Source organism: Pleuronectes platessa, chromosome 9 (assembly GCF_947347685.1).
Source record: "Pleuronectes platessa chromosome 9, fPlePla1.1, whole genome shotgun sequence".
NCBI classification, from domain to species: Eukaryota; Metazoa; Chordata; class Actinopteri; order Pleuronectiformes; family Pleuronectidae; genus Pleuronectes; species Pleuronectes platessa.
Genome location: NC_070634.1, coordinates 25838509 through 25863998, shown reverse-complemented (window position 1 = coordinate 25863998; position 25490 = coordinate 25838509). Strand labels below are relative to the sequence as shown.

General features: G+C 42.6%; 1 protein-coding gene across 2 annotated transcripts in view; it reads right to left on the bottom strand.

Annotated features, from left to right (window-relative positions):
- Positions 1–22452, bottom strand: part of nos1apa (nitric oxide synthase 1 (neuronal) adaptor protein a) — a 107076-nt gene extending 84624 nt beyond the window's left edge. Inside the window, exons 1-2 of one of the 2 annotated variants that reach the window (XM_053430598.1) lie at positions 21999–22452; positions 21050–21121 (exon numbers count right to left, since the gene is read on the bottom strand). In XM_053430598.1, coding sequence (XP_053286573.1) covers positions 21050–21121; positions 21999–22145 — 219 coding nt within the window. In that variant the 5' untranslated portion in view covers positions 22146–22452. The remainder of the gene's footprint in view (positions 1–21049; positions 21122–21998) is intronic. The other variant, XM_053430599.1, reaches the window with a different exon arrangement.
- Between the last annotated feature and the right edge of the window lie 3038 nt (positions 22453–25490).

The following is a 25490-nucleotide window of genomic DNA, read 5'->3' as shown; positions in this document are numbered from 1 at the left end:
TCTGCTGAAAATCACAGAATTATGACACGTGCCCAGTTGAGAGATGTTCTGCATATGCAGCGTGGGGCTGATGGCGCCTGGCAACTGCCCAGTCACACCGATATTTCATCCGAGCAGCTTCTCTGCAGCAAATGGCCCTAAAACATCTTCCTACAGGACTCATTTAAATATTTATATGCTTTACCAGTTAAGGTACGGTGACTCCAAAAACTGTTCAGAGCCATTTACTCTATGCACACTTGAATTTCCATGCGATAGAAAGTCTGTTACTTAAAAAAATGACAAAGATAAAACTTGTTTTTAGATATTTGTGTGGAAATAAGTCAAAAACTTAAATCTCTCCTTTACGAAATATATTCAGACCCTTTTGCAGAGTTCAGTTTTTCTTCAGATAACATTCATCGAGTCCACTTGAGGCGAAGTGAATCCTCTCTGCGAGTAAGGACACACAATGGATGACAGATCTTGGCAGAGGATTTAATCACATTTCTGAGGCTTCTCTGGATGTTCCCAGGAGCTCAGCGGCATCAGCAATTCTGAAATATGAGACATCTGTAGTCACAGAGACGCTCTCTGACCAAACTGAGTAAACGGACAGGAAGGGCCTCGGACAGGGAGGTGAGGGTAAACCTGGCTGTCTTTGTAACCTAGATTTTGGAGAGATCAAAAGAAATCTATTGGGGAGAGCTGCATTCCGTTGCTAGAGTAGAGAAAAGACACTCTGAGTCGATTTTTAGCCCAGTTTCCTTCTCTGACCAATTCAGGAAGTGAATAAATGTCCCTGATCAAAGCCAAATAGAGATTCAATCAGCCGTCACCAGTGTGAACTCTTCAAAGACCCGATTCAAGAGGCTTTGCCGACACGCCGCCTTCTTCTGACTCCGCTAAAAATATCTTAAAGCACCACTGACAACTACCGTCAATCATATGTAAAGATTCTCAGTGGAGCCACTGAGAACTAAGGAGTTCCCAGTGGCAGGGACACGAGAACTTGTCAGAATTGGGAGAACGAGAAGGTCGAAAACAGCGTCGCCTGAAACTGGGGCGATGGTTCACTTCTCAGCACAATAATGACCTGAAGCCGAGCCAAGGAAACACTGCAGTGGCATCAGGACGACTCAGACCATCCTCGAGAGGCCCGACCAAATCCCAGACTTAAACACTACAATGCGATCGGTGGTTGGGGGGGGGACCGAGGAGGGCGGCTCACAGACGCTTCCCCTCCAATTTGACAGAGCTTGAGATGATCTGCCTGAAAAAATTGGATAAACTGCCCAAATCCAGCAGTGGAGACTTGCCCAGTAACACTTAAAGCTGCCAAAAGGGCATCTGGAAATTTGAGGTTTCGGTTTTTGACTCATTTGCAGAAAGAAATTCAAAAAGTATGAAGAGATTATTTTGTGCTTACTCCCGTGAATGAGTCTGAAAACTTTCTGAAGCCACTCGACTGAAGAACTTGTGAGAAAACAAGTGATGAGCCCAAAAATACATAAATGGCTGTTTTATGGATTGGGGATTAATTTTATATTCCCATTTGTTTCAAGGAAATGTAGATAGCCTGAAGTCTGCCAAAAAAGTGGATAATTTGGGAATATTCCCAGTGAATCTTTGAGTGAATGAAAAACAATTTAGCAAAAATGTCAATCATCCAATCAATTCAGCATTTATCTGCTTCCAGCTTTGAGTTTTAAAACAAACAAAACCAACTTTTTAGAGTTCTGCAGGAATCTGGGGACAAAACTGTTCATGGAATGAATTCCTCCAGTGAACTGTGGAGACTAATTGCTTCTTGAAGCAGAAAAGCTGAAAACAGTAAAAAGCTGAAAACAACAAAGCTGCTGTGGCGGTAATTGCTCAGACATCATTACTCTGCAGCTTCTGACCCACTGCTATGAGTTTTATGTCAAAACCAGCTGATTCCCAGTCAAATCATCAACAGCAGAAGAAAATATGCTGGGGTTTATATCCTCGTTCATTCACAGGTTCTTCTTCCCTCATTACTTTCTGTCTCCTCCTGCTTGGTTTTGTTTTGTCTTCCCTTCTCATATTCAGGCTCATCCTCCTCTCAAGCCTCTCCAGCTAATGATAAAGAAACCACATCACTCGATCACGCAGCCAGTTCAGTAAAACTAGATCCGCCAAACTGAGGAGTCACGTTGTTAAATGTTTTATTATCACATATGTTCCTTGTGTGAGTCTGCACGATGCTGCCTTATCAACACAGTATCTGGCCCCTGATGACTCTGAATCTGCAACACAACGTGATTAACTCGTGCCGAGGTCGAGCAAGTGCAGTCCCAGTTTGAATCCCCCCCCGCCCCAGGTCATTCTGACTCAACCACAGCAGGGGGGGGGGGCGTCCGGAGAGGAATCCTGACGCAATTTCCTCCCGCTGCTTTGCAAGGGGCAATTTGTGTGACGAGCCCGAGATTGAAAAGTCACAGCAGACACACGCTGCACATCGACGGGTCTTCAGGCTGTAATTTAACAATCCGAGCACATGTTGGTGTCGGGCTTCGATTGTTTAACACCGGTAGAAAAAGATCTCTGTGGCAGGAACAGGCTTCAAAAGGGTTTTTACTGGGTCTCTAATTTAATTACCGGGGTGTTCTGACATCTCTTATTCCTTTTCAGAGTCAGGTGTACGTGCTGTTTGGCAGAGTGATAAGATAAGGGTGGATTTCTCAGGTAGAAAGAGAGGAAGCTCCTCTGCAGAGAAATCTATCTGCTCTCTATAATGTGCTCTTAAAATAATAGTAAATATTGTAAATTTGACTTCAGATAATTGACTGTAGCATTTGGAGGTAGAGTCTGCACAGAAATGTTCATGCATACGCTCGACCAATCAGGAGACAGTCCTCAGCTGTCAGTCATGACATTTCACAATATTCTTATGGCATCAACCAATTAAAACTAAACTTATCAGCCAATTTAAAACTTAAATTAAGTGACAATTTCTTTTGTTCGTTATAATTACTTTATAAAATCAGGTGGATAACTTCTCCTTGCCCACAGACAACAGGAAGGCTGGATGTGGAGAAAAAGAAGAATTACCTAAATATTAAAAAATGCACTGCGAGTGAAAAGCACTCTGCACAGAGGTTTGTTAATATTGATCTGGACGACTTCCTTGAGTGTCTACGCACCGGCAGACAGAAGTATATTCAACAGGAAATACTGTGGTTCTGACTTCCTGTACTCGTGTAGGAAAAGAAAAATGCACAGAGTGTCAAAGGAATTTTCAGGGACGTGAGTGGAGACACAGGAGAATGGGGGACAGGACACCCATTCCAAATGAATTGCTGTTGTGAAAATTTACAACCCGGAATAATCGCCTCAGATTCAGTGGAAATGGTTTAATGGTTTCTCGGCCGTGGAGGTCAGTGCCTTCCAATAACAGGATTTCCTCTTTTTTTTCCCCACAAGTTTCAATTAAATTATTGCAAAAAGAAACTGCAATGCCATTGTGAGCCATGTGTTTTCTCTCCAAGTATATTAACCCAGAATTGTATTATCGCCTGAAACATAATTTCATTCAGCTCCAAAGAACAGAACTTTGCCAACCACTTTGAGCCGTAATGCCGGATAATAAACGCCGGCCAAGAGAGAGCGGGATATAAAACTGTGACCGCAGTGAACTTGACTGAAAGTAACAAATTGACCCATTTAGAGTAAAACAATATTCAGCAAACTGCGGAGCCACAAAACATAGAGTTGATGACACTGATCTTTTTCTCACACACTTAAGTGAAGCTTCGTTTGACAAACTTTCATCGAGAGTGGTTTTCCAGCAAAGTGTCTGTGACATAGAGATATTTCAGAAGCCATTTCAGTACATTTACCTTGAGAAAGAAACAAATCTGCCATTTCTCCTTCACTGAAAAGACACGGCATCATATTCACATAATTAGCAACGATAGTTAAACAGCTAATGGAGCTTATTCATGCTCCATTATGCTGCAAATACACCTGTTTTTGGCTGGTGCATCATTTCACACTTAGAGGATTAAGGAATAATCCTTGTATCCTGGTTTCTATGTAGAATTATGCAGCAAATCCTTCAGCATTTAATGTCACTTCCTCTTTTTCGCTTTTATGTATTTAAGAAGCCACCAGAGGATATTTGGCATCACTGCAAAACCGTTTTTTATTTATTTATTTGAACATAACATGGTGTTTTCAGTTCATAAAAACTAGACAAACTTTCTTCACGACTCAGGGAACTTTTCCAGTAACTGTGGATGTTTGAGCCCATCTAAATGGTAACGTGGTCATAATTATAAGACTCAAAAAGACCAATATAAAAGGCTATTATAGTTAAATAAAGTACTGTTGTAATAAAGTGAAATAAACTACTGTTATAATAGTTAAATAATGTACTGTTATAAAGCACAGCCCTTCAGACAGTGCCGTTAAACTTGAGGACATATTTACTGTAACAAACCAAATGTACAGCTCTCTGCTAACAGAGCAACCAGTCGGCTCCTTCGCTAAATATTTATTCTGTAGTTAAAGTATTCCAGTACTTTTGGAATCCACTTCTTGTGCCGACCTCTTGTACCACAGTGGAGTTACATTCAAAAAAGGTGTCACCGTGGTGGAGCTGCCAGAGTAAAACGTCAAGCCGGATTTCCTGCATCCTCACTTACAGCAGAGTAACCGACAGCTCTGTGTGATTCACCGAGCTACAAAGACCCATCAATAACTTTACTCCGTGTGGACCGGGGCCCCGTTGCTTCTCTAAATCACATCTGAAGACATAACTCCAGGCTGGCACGAGTCCCTGGCTGCCGCTCCGTGTGTCAGTCGTAATGATGAAGTAAAACCGTGAGCGAGTCCCGGGACAGCGAGGTGACAGCGGCAAATGCATTTATTCAAATGATTTAGAGAAGAAGAGGGGAGGAGATCAACACCAGAGCCGAGCTGATGTAAATACCAACATCAGGGACTGAAACATGTCTAATGCCGATATATTGACGGATTTAAAATGATTCCTCTGATGTGGTTTATGACAAAAACATTTTTTGGGTTGTTTTGAGTGATGAGATATAGACATAAAAGTGCATAAAGTTAGATGATATAAGTGTTAGCATTGTCCAAACTAAAAAAGTCAAAGTAGGCGTAAAATACTTTAGTGTCAAAGATGGTTTACGTCATTTTAGCTAATTCTTATTAAACTGACCAAGTGTTTATTACCTCCAAGGAAGTTACGTTTTCATAATTGTCCGTTTGTTGGTTTGTCTGTTTGTTCGCCAACAAGATTACGCAATAATCATCGGTTAGATCTCGATACCGTGGACAGACTTTGGCTCAAAATGCCGTCATTGGTGCAAAATGCCAGCAACAACATGGTGGATTTTCTGGCTTCACCTCTGGCTGGTGCAGGGAGGTGGAGACGTCGCATCATCCCCTCTTATTTCTGCTTAATGCCGACCAATCCGGAGTTTTAAAGTCTCCTCCACTGTCTCTTCTGAGGACAGGAGAGGACACGGAGAATGAAACTGCGGTGAGTCAGGGAGGAGAAGAAAAGACACAAGAGGCGAGACACTGATTTAGTGATTCTAACCTCTTCGCTTTGACAGTGTACTTTTCTTTTTCCAGTTTTTCTACCTCCAGCGCTGGGGGGGGGGGGGGGGAATGATGGATGATGGCGACAGTGATGAATGGTGTCCACGCCACCTCTGAAACTAAACTATAATCAATTAAGTGCCTTGCACTCCTCTGAACTGTAAATGAGACAATCACGGAGATACACATCATCCCCGTCCTCCCTCCTGTTCCCTGGCCCCCCCACGTACAGCAGTAAGAAATGATGCATGCCGACATGCCGAGGGGGGGGGGGGGGGGGGGGACCACAGCGATGAGGCAACAACAATAAAACAGCCTAACAAAGATTAGTGGGTGGGCAGGTTCAAAAATTTGTTTGGAAAAATAAAAAGCTGAAGAAAGTTTCCCAGACACCAAAGTGAGGACATCAGAAAACAGAAAATATTCAGATTCTTGAGGCGTTAAGCAGCAAATGTTTTTCTGTTTGGTAAAATTAAAATAAGTGATGAGAATTGTTGTCAATGAATTATTCAGCCACTTGTTTGTGGACTGGATGGCCTGGATGCAGCTGGTTTGTTTACCCACAGTATTAATCACATGATTAATAATACAAACACAGATAAACACAAATGAGAAGAACTTGGAAGATTATGAGAGTTTCTGAATTTATTCCTCTGTAAGGACGCATCAATATATAATGATATTGTTGGCATACTTGTTATTATCAATACAAGTCGTGATAGAAGTAGTTTTAAAGGATTGTACCTTGGAGACATTTAAGTATTTTGTGATATTATTTTTGTGATAAGCTCTTTTTTTAAATACTGTGGACCAGAAACATTTGTATGATGCCAAAGCTTCCGACTGCTTCATTTTCAAATATGTTTCCAAATGTGGACAACAATATTCTGTTCCCTTGGGAGCCAATCAGGGGAAGGAGCTTTGGTACCTAAGTCCCACCGATACAATTGATCGACCAATCCTGAGTCAGTCTTAGCTGTATATCATGATAATTGTTTTATATGATCATATAACAAATTAAAACCCAAAGATTAACCAAATGGCAAACAAACTTAAAAGACAGAAACCATCCTCTAGAAACATGTATTAGTCAGATGGTATTAAGATGTCTCATCATCTCAGGAAGTTTAACCTGAAACTGCTGGTTTCAGAACTGATTTAGTTTGAAATGTGAAGTGGGAGCTCACTGAGGGACAGAGAAACAAAGTGAGACATGAAACAAGCAGCAGAGAGAAAGAGAGAGGGCCGGAAAAACAAAGAAGGACAAAAGATAGAAACAGAAAAGGAATAATAACGGAATGAAGAAAGTTTCAGAGGAGGAGTGAATCCACACGGTGGGTGAAGCCGGGCTGACAGCAGCTTTAATGAAAATATCTGAGGAGGGGAAAAGTTTTCATTAAACCTTATTGGAGGGCAACATCGTTTCATCCATGCAGCCCACTCACACACACACACAGCCAGACACACACACACACACACACACACACACACTCTGGACAGCCAACCATCTCTGTAACCTCCCTATTCCATTTCCTTGACTCCCTTTCATCTGCACTGATCTAAACAGAAAGCGATTCATCTGAAGCGTTGTTGGGCAGATGAGCTCAGAGATTCTCCTCTGCTTGTCCAGTTCTCTTTTTTGGGGGGGGGGTGTTACAGCCGGAGGAGGAAACCTTCACAGTAACAGTAACAGAACGAGAATTTAAAGGCAGCAACGTTTAATATTTGTTTGTGTCCTGGATGTTTACAAGAGAAGATGAATGAATCATCTCTGAATGAAAGCTGCTAACATCTGGTCCAAACCTCCTGTGGGACATTTCCACCCTTTGAACTCTGCAGCAGAAACGGTCCACTAGTGTCCCCCTGGTGTTTTATATGTTTTATATGTTTTAAAAAATCTCACCTAAGCCTAAAAACTCAAAGGTTCTGAAAGCCAATAAACAAATCATGAATTACAATGTGCAAAAGAGTCAAAAAGATTTAAATAGGTAAAAATAGAAAATATTTAATATCTTTGGTTTTTATTTTAGATTACTTGAACAGGATCATGCAAATAACAATCTCCCTCCGGCGGATGATTCGAGGAGGTCAGATGGAGCGGAGGAAGGGGGTGGATGGGGGGGTAAGAACTTGAAGCTCCGAAATGAAGCCGAGGTGAGGAGAAGTATTTGGATTGGCTGCTGGCAGCATTAAGATACAGGCGAGGGCAGCAGAGAGGAGGTGGGAGGAGGGATGGTTGCGGTGGAGATAACGCAGAGTCCCGGGGCTGATAGATGAGGGCAGCTCCAAGGTCAGCCTGGAAGCGGCAGATGACTGCATAACATTATCACTCAGCACTGTGCCGCTGAGCCTTCATATGCCCACATCTGTGAGTGCATGTATATATATATGAGCAGGTATGGATCTGTAAGGACTGAATGCAAAGTGTGCCTTTCAGGGCAAAGTTCCAACGTCGGACCTGGACTCAGAGGTGAATTTAAAACAAACACGTCAAATCTAAATGTCATCGATTATCTACGATCACAAACTAGTTTAAAAAACAGTTTTAATGAGACAGTTGTTTTGAGGCCAAACACGTCCACTGTGGGAAGAGGTCAATAAAGTTCTCCTTTCTACGCCCACAATGCTCAGCCCTCAGCGATTTAGAGAAAGAGAGACACTTTGGGAACTTTCAGAACATTTATATTTATCACAAATTAGTAATATCATCTGAAACTTGAGTGTTTTAAGAACCACTAGCTGACTTGCTTAATTTAGTGTGTGTCGGCTTAAATGATTTTAACACAATATGAGGAGTGTGTTCTCTAAAATCGACAAAGGTCGTACAAGAATATCCGCACACTGCTGACTTTAATGAGCCCGGGGGAGGGGGGGGAGACGCATGTTCAGGAAGACACTGAAATATACTGTTTACATAACTGATGTTAGAAACTGTATCCGTTCAGGGTGTCAATTATTATGAAGTAATCTTTACAATCGTAAAGTAGTAAGAGCTCAACAGGATGGACCTTAAATGTAGATCAACCTTTTGGGGGGTATCATAGTTTCATCGTCCACTATTGCACTTTAACTTTGTGGAAGTTTAATTTGCTGATTCAGCCTCTGTTTCAGAATCACTACATCCTCAAGTATGAACTAGTACATTTGAACAGAGTTGGGTTCACAACTTTAATGAATATAGAAAATACAAGTACACTCTGTGTGTGTAGAGAAGAGTCCGTCTCCCCAAGAGCTATGCTAAGTATGCAGAAGGTATGCAGAGAAGAAAACAATGATTGAAACTATGCAGAAAGGGAGAGGGAGGAGAGGAGTTGGCGGATAATGAAGAGAAAGAGAGGCTAGATATGGAGGTGGGGGTGTGAAGAGGCAGGAAGGACTAAAGGATAATGAAGAGGAGAGGGGAAAATACAATTGGGAGGAGTAAAGGGGGAAGGGGGACGGAGGGGGATGAAGAGAAAGTGGAAAAGAGAGAGGCGGGGGAGGGTTGTGGATGAAAAGGGGAGGTAGAAAAGATAAAGTGAAGGGACTGGAGGAGGAGGAGGAGGAGGCATGAGAGGAAGACAGGATGCGAGGATGCTAAAGAGGAGGTGAAGCAACCAGAGGGAGAAGTTTCCTCCTGCGCATCTCTGGAAGTCATAAACAGTCCACTTCAAACTGTACAGACGATGCTGTGCAGATATTAAAAGAAGCCGGTGATAAGTGCGGCTGGCTGCAGGAGGAATCCTGTGTTTTGGTCTGCCGGTTTCTAATCGGGCAGATCTATCGTTGCAGGAACCAAAACCTGATGGTTATCTCCATCTGAATCCTTGTCCTGCATCAATCTTTAGCTTTCTCGGCCTGTCGAGAGAGAAACCGCCGAAGACAAAGCAGAGTCTGCAACTTCCAATTCCAGCCAGAGACAGAAGGTCAAGAGGACGAAGTGAAAGTCCCCGAGCACGAGCGTCCAGACAGCAACAACAATTAAACTGAAGCCACCGAGCGACTGCACCTTGACGCCTGAGCAGGGACACCTCACCCCCCCCCCCCCACTGCTCCACAGACCACCAGGCACGGTGACAAGACAGCTACTGGAAAAGCTCCACAGTGATGGTTATAATCTGCATTATTCATTCATCGCTCTCCCAGTTAATTGATCAATTATTTAGTAAAAAATACCCCGTGTTATCTTTAAAAGGCTGAAATACTCTGAGAAACCAAAGAAATTCAAATGACAGCGATATGAAACCAGAGAGAGTCAGCAAATGAACAAACTGGAATGTATTTGGTGTTTAAGTTTAATGCAGTGTGACATATAGTTAAGCCCCCTTTTAGAAATGTGTGAGCAATTAATCTTCAGCCACTCATCTAGCTGAGAAAGTGGACGAAATACACAAAATGCAACTTGGATTATAGTGCCCCCCCCAGACTTTCAATTAAAACATAGAGAGGAAATGGTGCCGAGAAACAATCTCTTTCTTCATTGCTTCATTTTGAGATGAACTTCCCGGATTTCTCTTGATCAATTTTCTGCACTAACACTTTGCCGTTGGGCTAAAATCAAAAAACAAACCTTACATCACATTACAGACACATCAAAACGCTGGTTTCCAGATAATGTGAACATCGAGAGGTAACTCACTGTTAGAGGAAGGACGTTAAAATGCTGGAGGCAAAAATCTTGTTCCAACAATTCTAAATTCGAAGCATCATTTCATTGGAAGAATAGAATAAAAGAGCGTTGAGATCAGGAGACTACAACTCTCAGACATGACTTGAATGAAATTGCAACCAAAGAAAAATATCACAATAATCTTTAATGTCTTTATTGTGCCCTTAATGACTTTTAGACTCGATTCCAACAAGTCTGTCCAAACCTTCTCTTGACACAGACGTTTCAGCCAAATAACGGCCAATATCCAACCTCTAAGTTTTATTACAGACTGAAACATCTTATTGGGATTAAAGGAAACATTTGTTTATGTCAACGATGACTTTCCCATGCACACAAAAGTTAGTCATGGAGTTCCACAAGGTTCTGTGCTGGGGCATGCTTGCATCCTTTAGGAAACATTTTCGGGAAGCTGCACATACATTTGTGTTACTATGCAGATGACATCCTGGTGTATTTATGTAAGAAACCGGATGAAGCTAATCAGGTAGTTAAAGTTTAACTTCTTAGAGTCAGGAAGTAAAATTTCCAGGGCATTCATAACACTGATGGGCTCATATCTGATAGGAAACATATAGAAATACAATAGAAGCAGAACTCAGCCGGACAATTTCTCCCCAATGTCCTTTTCAGACTGTGAAACGAGAGATGCGATGAAGTCCCCATCACTCACCGGGGTTATACCCAATGCAGTTTGACAGGGCATCTCTGCTGCATCTCAGCAAAAGTTTCCCTATTGACAGGTTTCTCAACTCAAACTTTTTCCAAAACAACAATCCAAGCAGGAGAGTCGTACTGTGTCATGCAATCAAAAAGTTTTGCCTTTCAATGAAAAGGCATAAAGCAAATTGAACCTTCAGCCACACCCACTTGTGTATTTTACTTCTGACCGGCGATGGACAAGACACTGAAGTTGACCTTTCCTCTGCTTCTGAGAACTTGTTTCTCTGCCAGAGGAAGCATCTCTTCCACGGCACCTTTCAATGTTGACGCTGCAGGGCCAAGGTTGCAAAAGACTCAGCCTTCCAATACCCCTCTCCCCCCCTTCTCCATCTCCTAGATCACCACTGTCTCGCCTCCTGGCTCAAGGCACCACCTAGACATATTCCCCAATTTATTCCTGACATTTACACGGAGGGGGTGGACAATCCGGGGACGTGCAGGGCGATGCTCGTGCAGTAGCTGTGTGCAATGGGGGGGAAATATTTGAAATCAAATGCAGGGAGGGAATCCTGCAGCATTGTTCTCTATTACATTTTCTTGTCAGAGAACAAAGATGAGTAGGTGAGGCGGCGGCGGCTTGTGAACAGCAGCATCCAAGTGTTTCAGGGATACAAGCGAAGATGAAAACATGAAGGGGGGGGGGACAAAGGAGGTAAAGATGTAATTGGACTGCAGTTAATATTGCTGACAACTCAATTTGAGGGTGTTTGCGTAGTTTGTCATCGCCAGCTCGGAGGCTGAAACAGGAGGATGTCAGGAACAGCAGCAGATATATGGTGTAACTTCTAAACACAGACACAAGATCGTCTATAAAATAATGTAGTAAAGCCTGAAACATAAATTATCAGATACAAATCTTTGCTTTGCAATGTTGAAATCCATGGAAATTTCTAGATCCCTTATTAATTCATCCCCGTCTGCAGCAGCATTATCTTAACCATAATCCCTCCTCTCTAGACCGGAGGTAAATTGAAGGACATGGTTTTTGGATTATTATCTTCAGGGTTATTTAATATTCCTGGGATTAAAAATGTTTAAAATTATATAAGAATTTCCTGCAGGGAGCGATAATTCGGCAGCACATCGAACCTTAATTATAAGAAGGGAGGGGGTCGAATTAAGTCGCCGTCTCCGTTGGACAAAGACTGACAAAGGTCCTGCTGTTTGGGAGAAAAGAACCAGTGAATCAGCCAAAGTTTCACTCGAGCCGTCGGGAGAAGGGCAGGTCAATGTGACGAGCTCAGCAGATTACGTAAGGTAAAGGACAGCGTGGGGTGAAGAAGAGGGGGCCTAACCCGATAGACGACACAAAGGGGGGGTAAATGAAAAGGTAGGAAAAAGGATAAAACAAGGTGGAATTGGTGAGAAGGAGAAACATTTTAAAGCTGTGGGAGCCAGAGGCAGATCGGGTCAGGGAGAGAAACACATTAATGGCTAATTTACAGTCCTGAGCTTCACTGTGGAAACCAGGAGAGGTGTGTGTGTGTGTGTGTGTCTGTGTGTGTGGGAATGGCTTAGTGAGAATAAACACACAAATCTTCGACAGAGGACATGAACAGCCTAATAATCAGACTGACCTTTCCCATTGTTAAAACTCGTAATTGTTTCAGTCTGACAACAGGAGAAAAAATCTGTAATTCTTATGTTTATGACTATGAGGGAACCAGACCTAAAGATGAAGCCGCCAATTAACAACTCTTCACACATGGTGATGAGCTGATAGGCGACAGGATGTTGACCCCAAGTCTACATCCACACTAACATGTTACAGCGTTCAACTGCGTTAAGGATCTAGAATAATCTCTGTCTATAAGAACAGACATGAAAAACGCATGTTCTCAAACACCCGGCAGGCACATGTCAGTGTAAACAGGAAGCAGATTGTCTACACAGCAGCTGGTTGCCTGGGTTCAGATAAAAATACATAAGAGAAACAGCAACGGGGAATAAGGATGAGGAGGTGGAACGGTTACTGACAGCTGTGTCTGAAATCACTCGCTAACCACTATAAGGTGAGTTTGCCATTTAGAGGTGGTGTCTGTATGTTTTGTAAAGTTTTTTATACCCTATACAGTTCACTCATTGTTTCCCACAATGCATCGGGAAACGTAGTGCACAACTGACCCGACTCTTCCATCACCTGTGAGCTGCGTGTGCGCTCCCAAAGTTACGACTTCCTTTCATTTCGGCTCGTTGTCAAATTTACCTCTCTCTGCTTTTAAGATGTGCTGGCGTGCGAGTTTCCCTCCTCCAGCGTCTACTTGCATAAATCATATTTAATTCAAAATGGAGTTGCTTAACACTTTTAATTAAGCCTCGCATCCTTCCGCCTGTAGCTATAAGAGACTTCAATTTGCATCCTGTAATGTTCGGTCATAAGTCACGAGTACAGCTGCTGTGTAACAGACACACATTTTCCAGGGTTTGGCAGTTTCTACTTTGGCTCACATCATCTCTCCACAGTCAGCAGCCCATTTACTATTTAGTGGATGAAAACAAACTTGAGCGAGAGCCACTTTTTGCAAACACTCATGTGGGATTATGTTGGGACTTAGAGCCGGGCCTTGAATGCTTTAATGATCCAGCAATACAATCACCTCCAGTGCACATGAGGAGAAGCAGAACAAAAGGGAGGGAGGGTAATGAACCGTGCGTGGCTCATTATTGGCTCACTTTTTGACCCTTCAACTGTGACCTTAAGTTGAAAAAGTAAAAAAAAACAATGTCTCTGAGCTCCGGGCAGGAAAGTGAAAGGGCTCAATGAACACAATGAGGTGCTTTAAAACATTCTTCAAGGTTATTCTATAAAAAGGGAAGTTAATGCACTTCCAAACACCAGGGGGGCGAACGAACATAAAGTATTCGAGAGCATCTTCCTTTCGGACAAACCGCACGATCCCCATTTCCTGAATTTACGATTGAAATTTGTTTTACTTACTGGAAAAGCTCATTTGGCTATTATGCACAGATGCTACATAAGCAGGGCCCTTTATGCACCGATGTACCAGGAACTGCCGTTTCTAATAGGCCCCTGGAGAACGTCCACGATTGTAAAGAATGTGGCGATAACCTTTATGGCCTCGCAGATGCTCCTGCTCTCGAGTTCCTACTGCGAGATAATTGCACGACTGTCATTCACGCGTTTAAAGTCCTTTAGAATGAGGCAGCAATGACTCACTTATCGTATGGGAGGACAGTGAAGGCACCACAAAGAAAACCCGTGTGGGAGAGAGGAAGTTATTCATAAAATATAAAAAAAAGCCCCATGAAAACAAAGAGCTTGTCTACTTTCTGAAATTGTTTGAGGCCATTTTCTTTTTTCTTCCATCTATAAACGGTTTTATTTGGTCTGTTCTCCAGTCAAAGTCAAATACGGGAGAATTCAAGCCCCTTTATCTATTTTCTTTTATCCCCTCCATCACCAAAATAACCAGTGAGCGTCAGAAACACACCCGGGGCGAGGTGACCCTGTTTCTACATCAACAGCATTTTGTGTTGAGCTCCGTCAGCGCACTAAGCTCTAAAATGAATTTCTAGGTTTCTGGGGTCAGAACTGAAAACTATCTATTGTTTCAATTGATTAAACTGTTGATTATAATCTTGACTCATCGATAAAATGTCAGTAAAAGATGAAAATGTAACGATATAATTAATTATGTCACAATTAGAATGATCGTTTTTTTCTTATTATCCAGTAAGTTGAATATCAAAGTGAGACAACTGCCTCCTGATTGGTCGAATACATTTGAATGCTGATTTTATGGTAATAAATCAGAGCAGCCCATGTGCACCCATTAATCATTATCCATTCACTTTGTCACCATTTGTTTCAATTGAGTATGGGGTACCTCAGGGGTCAATCCTGGGACCAATTGCCTTCTGTTAACTCCCATTAGGTGATATAATGTTCTCTCACCAGTGTGCTGGCACCACACAGCAGTATGAACCCTTGAAGTGTAGTTTACAAAGTATGTGCCTCGTTGATATGTCTAAAAATGATCTTAAATAGCACTTGACTAAACTTAAAATATAGTTTTGTCAGTGATCAATGAGTTAACTGTGATTCAGTATTGGACCGATACCTGATCAGTTAATCCTGATACAGAACTCAGCTCCAAGGCTCTCAGGTAAACAGGTTAAAGCACATTTTTATCCTCCACTGGTTTCACTGTGTTCCATATGCTTTAGAATTCATTATAAGAATCTTTTAATTACTTACAATGCGCTGACTGCACGGGCCAACTTCCCCAGACGACCCTGCTTGCACTTTGAGATCCTCGGGCAAGAGGCCTTCGTTCTGTTCCCAGCTCTCGGCAGCAGAAGGCTGAGGGCGATGGAGCTTTTGAAAATAACAGCCCAGAGGCCCCGGGACACTCTGCCCGGGGACAGAGGACGAGCTGAGTCAGTGGCTTCTTTTCAATCTAAGCTTAAAATGTCCCTTTTCACACCATCTTTCCCGGATTTCATCAGATTCAAGTCTTCTTTTCTGTTTGTGGATTGCTCTATTTTTTTATATGACATATGGTTTTTTTAGTACTTCCATATGTGGTTGTTTTACGTTCTATATTATGTTGCATGTGGTTGATGTCATGTGGGCTTTGTGCTACGCTAAGATATTATCATTGTGATGTTACGGTAAACAATAACCTCGCCAAACCAGTTTTTAAAAGTCGTGGAAAGTAGACGGTGGAGCAACTTCTCAATCATACACAGTGAGGGTGGAGGGAGGGGGTGGGGGGGGTTCCTCACCTGTGCTGCTGAAACTGAGCTGAACACACTTTGCAGAAAGCAAATATCAAGGATCTGTAAAGCAGTCAAGCCTGAGAGCAAAGTGTTTAACTAAAGCAGCCACAAGCTCTCCTTCAACAAGCTGTGTCAATATTTCACACAAGAATTTCCAACCAAAATGACAATTAATATTTCTGAATCAAGATGGAACCTCAGCGTACAGAGAAAGATTCAATGCAGCCGATGATTAATGCCCCCCGGTGCTGCAGCCAGATGAGGACAGTGAACAGGGTTTAATTCAGGGAGTGAATAACCTCTCTGCTTCCACGTGAAGGGCGCCATCCTTTAAAGCACGACCACACTTTAGAAAGGAAAAGGCCGAGAGCTCCATTAGTCAAGAGCCAGGAAAAACAGATATCAGGCCCCTTTTCTTCTGCACCTGACCACTTCATCTCGGGCTTTCTGGGTGAAACACAAAGTGCACGTGAGGCGGCCGACAGGTACAGAGCGGAAGCCGCATTAGAGGCTCGTGAGTGCGATTCCCTCGGCCTGACATGACGGCGTGTTGCTCCTCGGGCGCCGATTCAGCCTCGACCGTCACTCAGATGTGTTTAACAGACTGACCTGCTGCTCCGGTGTTGCTGTGGTGAGCGGGGACTGTACACAAGCATGTATGGAGAGAGAGCAGCCAAGTTTGCCAAGCTCTTAATAAACTGAGCCTGGCTTTGTTCCTGCTCGGCTGTTGGCCGCAGGATTTGAGGCTCTGGACATATATTTCACAAGCTGGTTCTGTTAAAAGATGCTTTTCTTGCAGTATCTTCTCCTGAGATGGATGAATCTGCTTTGTTGAGTAAATGAAGTACAGTCCAACTTTCTACATGATACTTGTACACACGAGAAGAGCAAATACTTCAAAACCCGACAGTCTCTTTAAATTCCATAGTTCCAAAACAACTGAGAATTCACAGAGGCTGAATCTGAAAAAGCCAAATCCCTATGAAACCACATCTATAACTGCTAAGGCCACATTTTACATTTGAATCTGCCCCAATAAATACATATATTTATATATATAAATACAGTATATGTATGTTTTATTATTCCTGTGGCAAACAATAGTTTCCAAGTTTCACATCAGAGTTGTAGGACAACGCAGGCTGATGTCTGAAAATAATCGAATAGGAGCGCAGGTGTACATGGGTTATGTTTTAAAATTGTATGATTTTCACTTTAAAAACTCAATTTTCTATCAGCATTTAGAAGGTTTCAAACCTGGAGAACAAACTGATGCAGTGGGAGAACAGAACAGTGTTGTGTTGGAGAGACGCTGTAAAAAGAGGGTTATACAAAATACTGTTTGCAGATATTTCAATTTTTAAGGCTTTAAAACTACGATTCAATAACGCAAAACCTTTAAAGTAGATTTCAAACACTTTTAATTATTCAAAGCCTCCTTTTTTCATCATTTGAGAATATGGCGTAATATTTATCCTTTTTCTTAAGTAATCATTTATTCAGAACAGTTGTCAGTACATTGGGACATTAATCAGTTATGAAAACCCAAATTTTGTATGTAAAACTATATAGACTACAAGAGGATTTGATCCACAGTGTTCACACCTTGAATTAACCTGCACTTGATCCTGACAACTTCTCCTCTAATTGTCGTACATGTGTTGTGTGAGCGAGATGAAGTCCTGGGGGCAGATGAGCACACATCACTGGAGCCATAATTACAGACTAAGTGTGATTACGTCCCGTCAACACTGAACAGATCCCAGCTTCCACCTACCAGAGAGCAGCTACCTTCAAAGTCCCCGCTCGTGTGATCGCTCTCCACTGAAGCATCGTTAAACTGACGCGATGCGATCGGACCTCTGTGCATTTCTTTAGCTCGCTGCGCCGTATGAAGCGGGGTCACGAGACAGGAAGTGAACACAAGGAAATCCAGACAAACACTGTTGCCTCATCACTAATTAATTAAACAAATATTGCCTCCACAGACACGTCTAATCTCCTCATGCTGCTCGATCGACCCACCGTCAGTTAACCCAGTCGAAGGCCGATTACAGATAAATCAATCCCTTTAACTCACTGTAAAAGGTCTCCTCTCCTTTTAACCAGATAAGCTGCTTCCAGACTCTGTAAGACTATTACAGTAATTAATTGAGGAAGATCTCTGTATTACACTGTACAGCATGTGCACCTTTTTGAGGACAGTAGAGCGACGCCCCCGCTGAAGAACTGTCTCCTAACGAAGCCACATTTCAATCCACTAGATCCAGATTGCACTCAATCAATTAGAGTTAATAGATTCACTTTCTGTTTAATCAATCATTTTGTTGATTGAATCACCTCTTAATTGATTCATCAAGCAAAACTGTCAGTCACCGTCGATTCCGAATACAAATATTTTTCTAATCAAGTCAAATAATATTGCGCTGCTCAGATACACTTGTGGAACTGGTAAACAAAGTGAAGCAGAGTGAAGCTTAAAATGTTCCACTTCTGATAAAGTGTGTTTCCTCTTTAATTTCTGGAAACGATAACTAACTATTCAGTTACAGAAGAGAGAAGCTTCAACCACATACAACTTTATCTCTGAGGTACACATGTAAATATGTATTAATACATTCTCTAAATGAATTCAAGATAATTTTAATTGTGTACATGTGTGTATTCCCCTCATAAGCATTCGGCTGGGATCCCATACTGATGGAGGAACAGCGTAGTGTAGCTGTAACAACATGCACCGATCAAAGTGTGTGTGTGTGTGTGTGTGTGTGTGTCAGTGACAGCGTACATTCAAGCTGACATACTGCTGCACTTTACTTCACTGCAGGTGGCTACTTCCTGCTTGTCGTGTGATTGTGATCGGCCAGCGGCTTCCAGGTGACTCATGCAAACCAGGAACAATGACACCATGCATCAGCTGTCAGCCGGCAACTGACTGACTGACTGACTGACTGCAGAAGGAACCGACAGACGTCCTGGAACAGACCAGGCGCCGCGGGGGTGCTTCTCTTTCCATGAAAACTTTTCCTTCATAAAACTGCACGAGGCATCAAAAGTCACATGAAAGCCAGAGAAGCAGAAGCTTGATGAAGCCGCCGTCGCCTCGTTCCTCCTCAGCAGATTTCCAAAGGGAAAAGAGAAAGCGAGCAAACAACAGCAGAGCCGCACATAACTTTATTTTGAAGGGAAGAAGTTGCTGTGTTGATTTGAAGCTTCTGCCAGAATAATTCGATTAAAATAAATAGCTTTTTCATACCAGGGGCTGTGAGGTGTGGAAAATCTCTTGTGTCTTTCTGTCGACCATCATAAGAGTGTGTAATAACTGTTGTGTTTTTTTGTGTAATGTATATATTTCCTGTTCAAACAGCAGAGAGAAGTCAAAGCCTCTAAAAGCTGCTGCACAGGTAAAAACAAATAACAGCATTCACCTCCACCAAGTCCAGACAGTTCCCTTGTGAAATCATATTCCAATTCAATACATCTACATTTTTATTTGGATCTGGACCAAATTGCACAAATCACATATATCAAGATCCATGAGTTATTCCCTGGGAAATTGGTGAAACTGTGAAAAACTAAAGTGAAAAGAAGATCCTGGATCAGCCCCAAATTTGTATGTGTAACCAACAAGTGACAGAAAAGAGCAGATTTGAGGCGTCTGAGTTAATATTGGCCCCATTTTTTATACTCTTATATCTTTGTGATAAAAGGAATATGCAGAAAATAAAAGGTGGTTCCAGCCTCAGCGCTTATTCAACAATGGTTTAAAGGGTTTACACCAGGAGACCCAGACCCTGAAAAAACACGATATCCAACTCAAACAGCACCAAGGTTTTATTTGCTCGTCTTTTCCCAAATCAACAGAGTAGATTGCTTCGGCTCGCTTTTCTCCCCAAGTAAAACAAATGCCTCCAGGGCAGCTCCAGCGGTCCCTCTGCTTCCCAGTGTGACCTCCCTTCCAGCTTAGATACCTGTGGTTTCCCCTCGATTGTGTTGTCAAGCCAGTTGTCAAACCATTTTCACACTGGAGGAGCCAAACCAAAGCCGGTTTCTCCCGCCAGCAACAACAGCAGCAGCTGCCATGGCAGCACACTGGGAGGTCCACTTTATAGGAGCCGGTCAGATCTCTGCAAAGGGCAATAAGGACAGTTTGCACCTTTTGCTCAACGTGTGCACGGACACAGGATCTGAAAGTGACTGATCTTTAGAACGTAACAACTTCAAGACACAGGCGACACCAGATGCTGGCGTCACAAAAGTTAAATAAGCTATGGCCGGCATTTAAAGGAAAAGTGGATCTATCCCTTAAAAGCTGTATTTTACCCTCCTTGTGTTTTGGTTTTACTTTTAAAGGGACACCTTGGGCTCCTGTTCATGGTTTTCAAAGAGATCTTCGATTAAACACGGCAGCACAACAGCCAGTTCATCATCATGATCCTAAAATACCTCCACACCCCGTCCACAGCCCTTTGATAGGTCGCTAAACCAGCTGCTGCCGAGCTGGCAGAGGCACTGATGAAGATGAAGTTCACTTTCTGGAGCCGGAGAAAAAGAAGCTGTAAATCGTGGGTTTACATAGTGAGAGACAGAGAGCGAGAGAGGGAGAGAGAGAGAGTGAGGGTGGGGGGGGGGGGGGGGAGATCACACTCCAATGCTTTACCTCAAAGGAAACTTCAAAACAGTGACGGAGCACATGGGAGAGACCAGAACCTCCCTCTGGAAAAGCTGATTCAGAGACAGAACAAAGTCTGCACACTTTCAGCTCTGAGACTCTTTCATAACCAACACACCAGCTGTTACTAAATGAGAAACACTGGAGGTTAATCCAGGCTGGTCATTGGTTTACGTCTCATCTCGGTGGGAAAGGTCACCAAACAGGTTTTTTAGACAAACACTGAACTCCGGATATTCTCCTGAAGTTATCCAGAGGGGCGGTTCATGACAGCGCAAATGTCAGAGTTGGTTGCTCTGGACATTCTCCTGAACTTAAATATCTTAAATATCCAGACAATATCCGAGTGAGCCCACGTGATAAATGTGTTATCAAGGTTTTGAAGGTCTGAACCAAACAAGGAAGTTGTGACAGCTCCATCAAACTCAAACCCACAAGCCCTTCATTGATATTTCAATACATAGAGTCAGCTCATATTCCCACAGTCGTCCATCTACATGAGCTTCACCAGGTTGAAAACTCACCCAACTCTGAAAAGTGGATGTTTTCCAGATACATTTTGCTGTTAGATGAATCACACATGTGCCAGATGGAGGATTTCACTCCAGATAACCCTAAAACAAGCCAGGTCCCAGTCGGACAGATGAGGACAAGAAGAGTTTGCAATAATAAAGTTTAGCCGAGCGTCCACTCACCCGTATTCTCCTCATGGCAGCCACAATCTCCACCCGGCTGCCCGGCCGCGCCACATCCAGACTGCCGATGTACTGTGGTGAGGAGGGCGAAACACGACAGTTACACAAAACAAACTTTGCATTATTTCACCATAAGATCTAGATCCTAACCAATCAAGGACGGATGCAGGGTGGGGCAGGTGAAATCTGATTGGCCCCTGTCCTGTCACTTACTAACAGAAATATGACAGTTTCTTAAAAGATGGATGCTTTCCATGTCTTCCTAAAGAACACAATGTGCTTTTCAAAATATAATGTGCACCTGCATGAATCAGGAATGGTACACGGCTGTTTGACACATAATTGCCCCCTCTGTGTGAATTGTGGCCCCTGCTTCAGAAAAATCCTGAATCCGCCACTGTAATAATCACATGTGACTATATGAATACTGTACTTTTATTTAAATATATATAAGTGTGAATTAACATCATATTGGTATTGGAGCAATAGATATAAGAGTATATTTCAATTAACCTTAAATTTGTTTTTTGTGATATAAGTATGGGTTACATATCATTTATGTCTTTGCAATTAACCTAATAAATACAAAATTAATGTTATATTTTCGAGGCTTTGTTGAAAAACACAACAAACTTGAAGAAGGAATCCTTTTCAAAATAAGACTTCAACGTCCACCTGCCTGAATCAGGAAGGGTTCACAGGTGTTCTGATGAATCTGATTAATGAGCACGTGACGACACTACAGCAGTTACAGATGTGTTTGGTGAAATATAATATAGATGTGAATTTTAACCTTGTATTGGTTTCAGAAGGTAGGCTGTGGTTTCCATGATATACAGATGGGTTACATATACGAATAAAACCATGATATATTCAACCTTATATGTGTAATAATAGTTTTTAAGGAGACTATAGAACTAGTAGGAGTCTGAGCTCAGGTGGGAGAAACGTGTGACGCCTGATTTGAAAAGTTTGCGGGGTGTGAACGCACCTTCGCCTCGAAGTTGATCCCGCACTGGAACGCTTCCTCGTTGTGCAGCGGGATCCGCAGGTCGTGCCCGTCGTCCACCAGGTTGTACTTGGTCTTTCCCGGCATCTTGTTGAGAAGCACGCACCGCTTCAATGTGAGAGTAAATCCAAAGAAGAAGAAGAAGAAGAGGACGAAGAAGAAGAAGCGTAGAAACAACAGGACGTTCACTTCGTGGTCTCCATCGCGGAGAAGCGTCCCGGCGCCGCGAGCCCTCCACACCCCGGTAACTACCTCCACAGCCCCGGTGCACCGCTGCTGCTTCCCCCGGTAGAGTCTTCACCGTCTCCGCGCTGAACACACGCGGGAAGAGGACGAGGAGGAGCAGGAGGAGGAGGAGGAAGGAGCCAGATGTTTTCCAGACTTTTCCCGTGGAGGACCGTGGACACTGTGGAAGTTCTGCTGCTCCCGGAGGCCCCGCCCCCGGTCCCGCTGCAGCCACCGCCCCCCGCCCGGAGCCCCGCTGTGATTGGAGGAGCCCACGGGCCCCACCTTCTTCTATTGGAGCAGAGGGGAACCGTGGCCCCATGGAGGAGGGACTTCAAGGTGGAGTGCCCGCCCCCTCACACACACGTACAGAAACACACACGTTCAGAAACAGAAACACACACACACGTTTACACACTCACACGTTTACACACTCACACATTCTCACACACTAACACACACACACGCACACGCACACACACATTTCAACAGCAATTCAAAGTGCTTTACATAAAATACCAAAGGCATCATGACAAATTGTAAACGCAACATGAGACAAAAGAGCATCTAAAAAGAAATAAAAGAGTTAAAATATCAGAGCAGTGTTATAAATGAGTCATTATTTGATTGAATGAAAGTCTTCAGCGTTGATTCAAATAAGAACTATTTCCTCAAATGTTCATAGAAGATGAACGTTGCTCCTCCCTGTTTGGTTCTGACTCTGGGGACCAACCTGATGACCTGAGGGGCCTGGAAGCAGCAGATCAGAAATATGTTGTGGCCTTAAACCATTCGTTGCTTTAAAAACCAACAATGGTCAAGTTTAAGGCAAATATAAGCCTTTAAGCAGTTCTTAGAAATAATGAGGACCAGCCTTAAACGTCAACATGGTCCTCACAAAGATAGAAGTAAACACACACACACCCCTGGGAATAACCTGAATGTCAGACTGAGGAGTGGTGCAGCCGACTTCACTGTGTAAACATTTACTTTTTTATCTTCACCAGTGATTAATCAACTCACACAAAATGCACACTCAAAAAATGAAATCAATCACTTAATCTTGCCATTATTTCACACAACCTATCAACATTTTGAAATATGTGTTGGGGGGATGTTGAGTATAAATAACAGAATCTCACAGAGGTAAGTTTCAACAGAGCATCTCTAATTCTCTTTTGGAACCTGGACAATAATACAGAGGAATCAAATGAATGTAATTAAACATTTTTTTTTTTTTATAGTTTATGATTTGAAACTTTTTAATACTTTGTTAAAGGCTTTTCTCTCTGTAAATCACTTTGTATTGGACTATGTGAATAATAATGTAGTATTTAAATAAGTGAGAATCAAAGACACTAGAAGATAAAATGGTCATTTGCTAAATTGATCATGTTGTGAAAAAATGTATATTAATGTGGCTTCATAGGATGTTTTGCACAAATCCCAGATTCTGAATAAAATAAAAAGGGAAAGACTGCCAACTAGTGGTCGTGTCTGCAAGCACCTGCCTGGACTCAGTGCAACTCCTGCAGCTGAGTTATTAGAACATGTAAGATTAAAAAATCATGTGACTTTTCTGTTTGTGTTTTTCTGTTTTCAAATGAATCCACTGAATTGTTTTATGTTAGTTGTTTTGGTTAATGATCATATAGCTAGAAATCTTAAAGTTATTTCAAGGCAGAAATATTGTGGTGTCAATTAATTAAGTGATTTAACTTAAATACCTGAGTTTAATTGCTCATAGTTTCTCTTTCTCATCATCAGTGGGCAGATCTATCTAATAAAAAATTATTAACAGCATTTTTTAACCTTTTAATTTTTAATGTGAGCAGTTTTTGTCGCTTTTACGTACAGATCAATAACCTACAATCACTACTGAATGCAAAACCAAATGGCAAAACGAGCTAATAAGGTCATTGAAATATTTTAAAACAACCGTGCATATAAACAAAAATAAAATAGATTCATTTATTTAAGTGTCAGGTGTCAGAACTTTATATTTCTACTGAAAAATGCTGCAAAAGCCTCAAATATCAAAACTTAAACCAGTATAAATACATGATGGAGTTGAGGGAAACCATCTTGCAGGGTAATGATTTGTTGTTGTTGATCATTTCATTGAGAGCCTCTCCGGTGTGAGCGACCTCCTACGACCCACAGCGCTCTGTGGTCAGCCGACACACTGGAGCTGCATCCATGTTTAATGCACTTGTCACGTTTGATAATGCACACACCATCTGTGTCACCCTGGGAGTGAGGATGCATCGCTCCCCTCAAGGAGGACCCAGGCGTGGAGCGCAGGGGGAAGTGGGGCAGCAGTAATTCACATTCTCACCACCTCTTTGGAAATGTATAAAGTGCTGCTGCTGCTAATGGTGTCTCCGGGGCTAACAGGAGGATTCTGCATGTGATTTCCTCTCCGTGGGTTCAAACCTGGCTGCTGGATTCTGCGGCCTGCCGTTCACCCCCTGTTCTCGATTAGAGTCTTTGCTTTAAACAGTCCAAGGAAAACATGACACACACAATCACCAGTCATCCAAAATGAACTCCCTCGATAAGCCACTGTTTTTGAAAGATGTGTGGCTGAACAGATTGAGCAGAACAACTCTGGACAGTCTCCAAACTCGGTGTTGACACTGAGGACCAACACTTCACTCATAGTATTCTGGACTGAGGATGTTTTGTTTGTCTCATGGCAGCCAAACAGCAAAAAGGCAGACCAGACCAGCTGCCGTCTCCGCATGAGGAATTCTTGCCGGCTGCAGCCAGTTCTGCTCTCCGGGGCCCGACGTGGCTCCTAAGGCTCTTAAAAAAGGATGGAGAGCAACTTAATCCCGGCCCGCTCCTCAAATACATCTGATCTTTTGATTAGAGCTTTAGCTTTGAAAGCATATGCCCACTACGGGAAGCAGGTCCTGGAGATTAGTGTACCAAAAAAACATGCAACATGGAAAGGCACTCAGAGGAGCTCATACCTGCCAGGAAGGATCCAATGAAGTCTCCTTGAAGTCAATCAAGCTGCTACACTTTCCAGCTCAAGATCCAGATCCATCATGTGTTTCTGGGGTGAACTGCATTATTGGGAAAATCTAGGACTCCGATCTGGATCTGCAACTAAATTGAATGGGTTCTTCCCTGAAAAATATTGCATTCTTCCACCAAATTTTGTGGAAATGTTGTTTCTGATATTGCTAAAATTAGTTC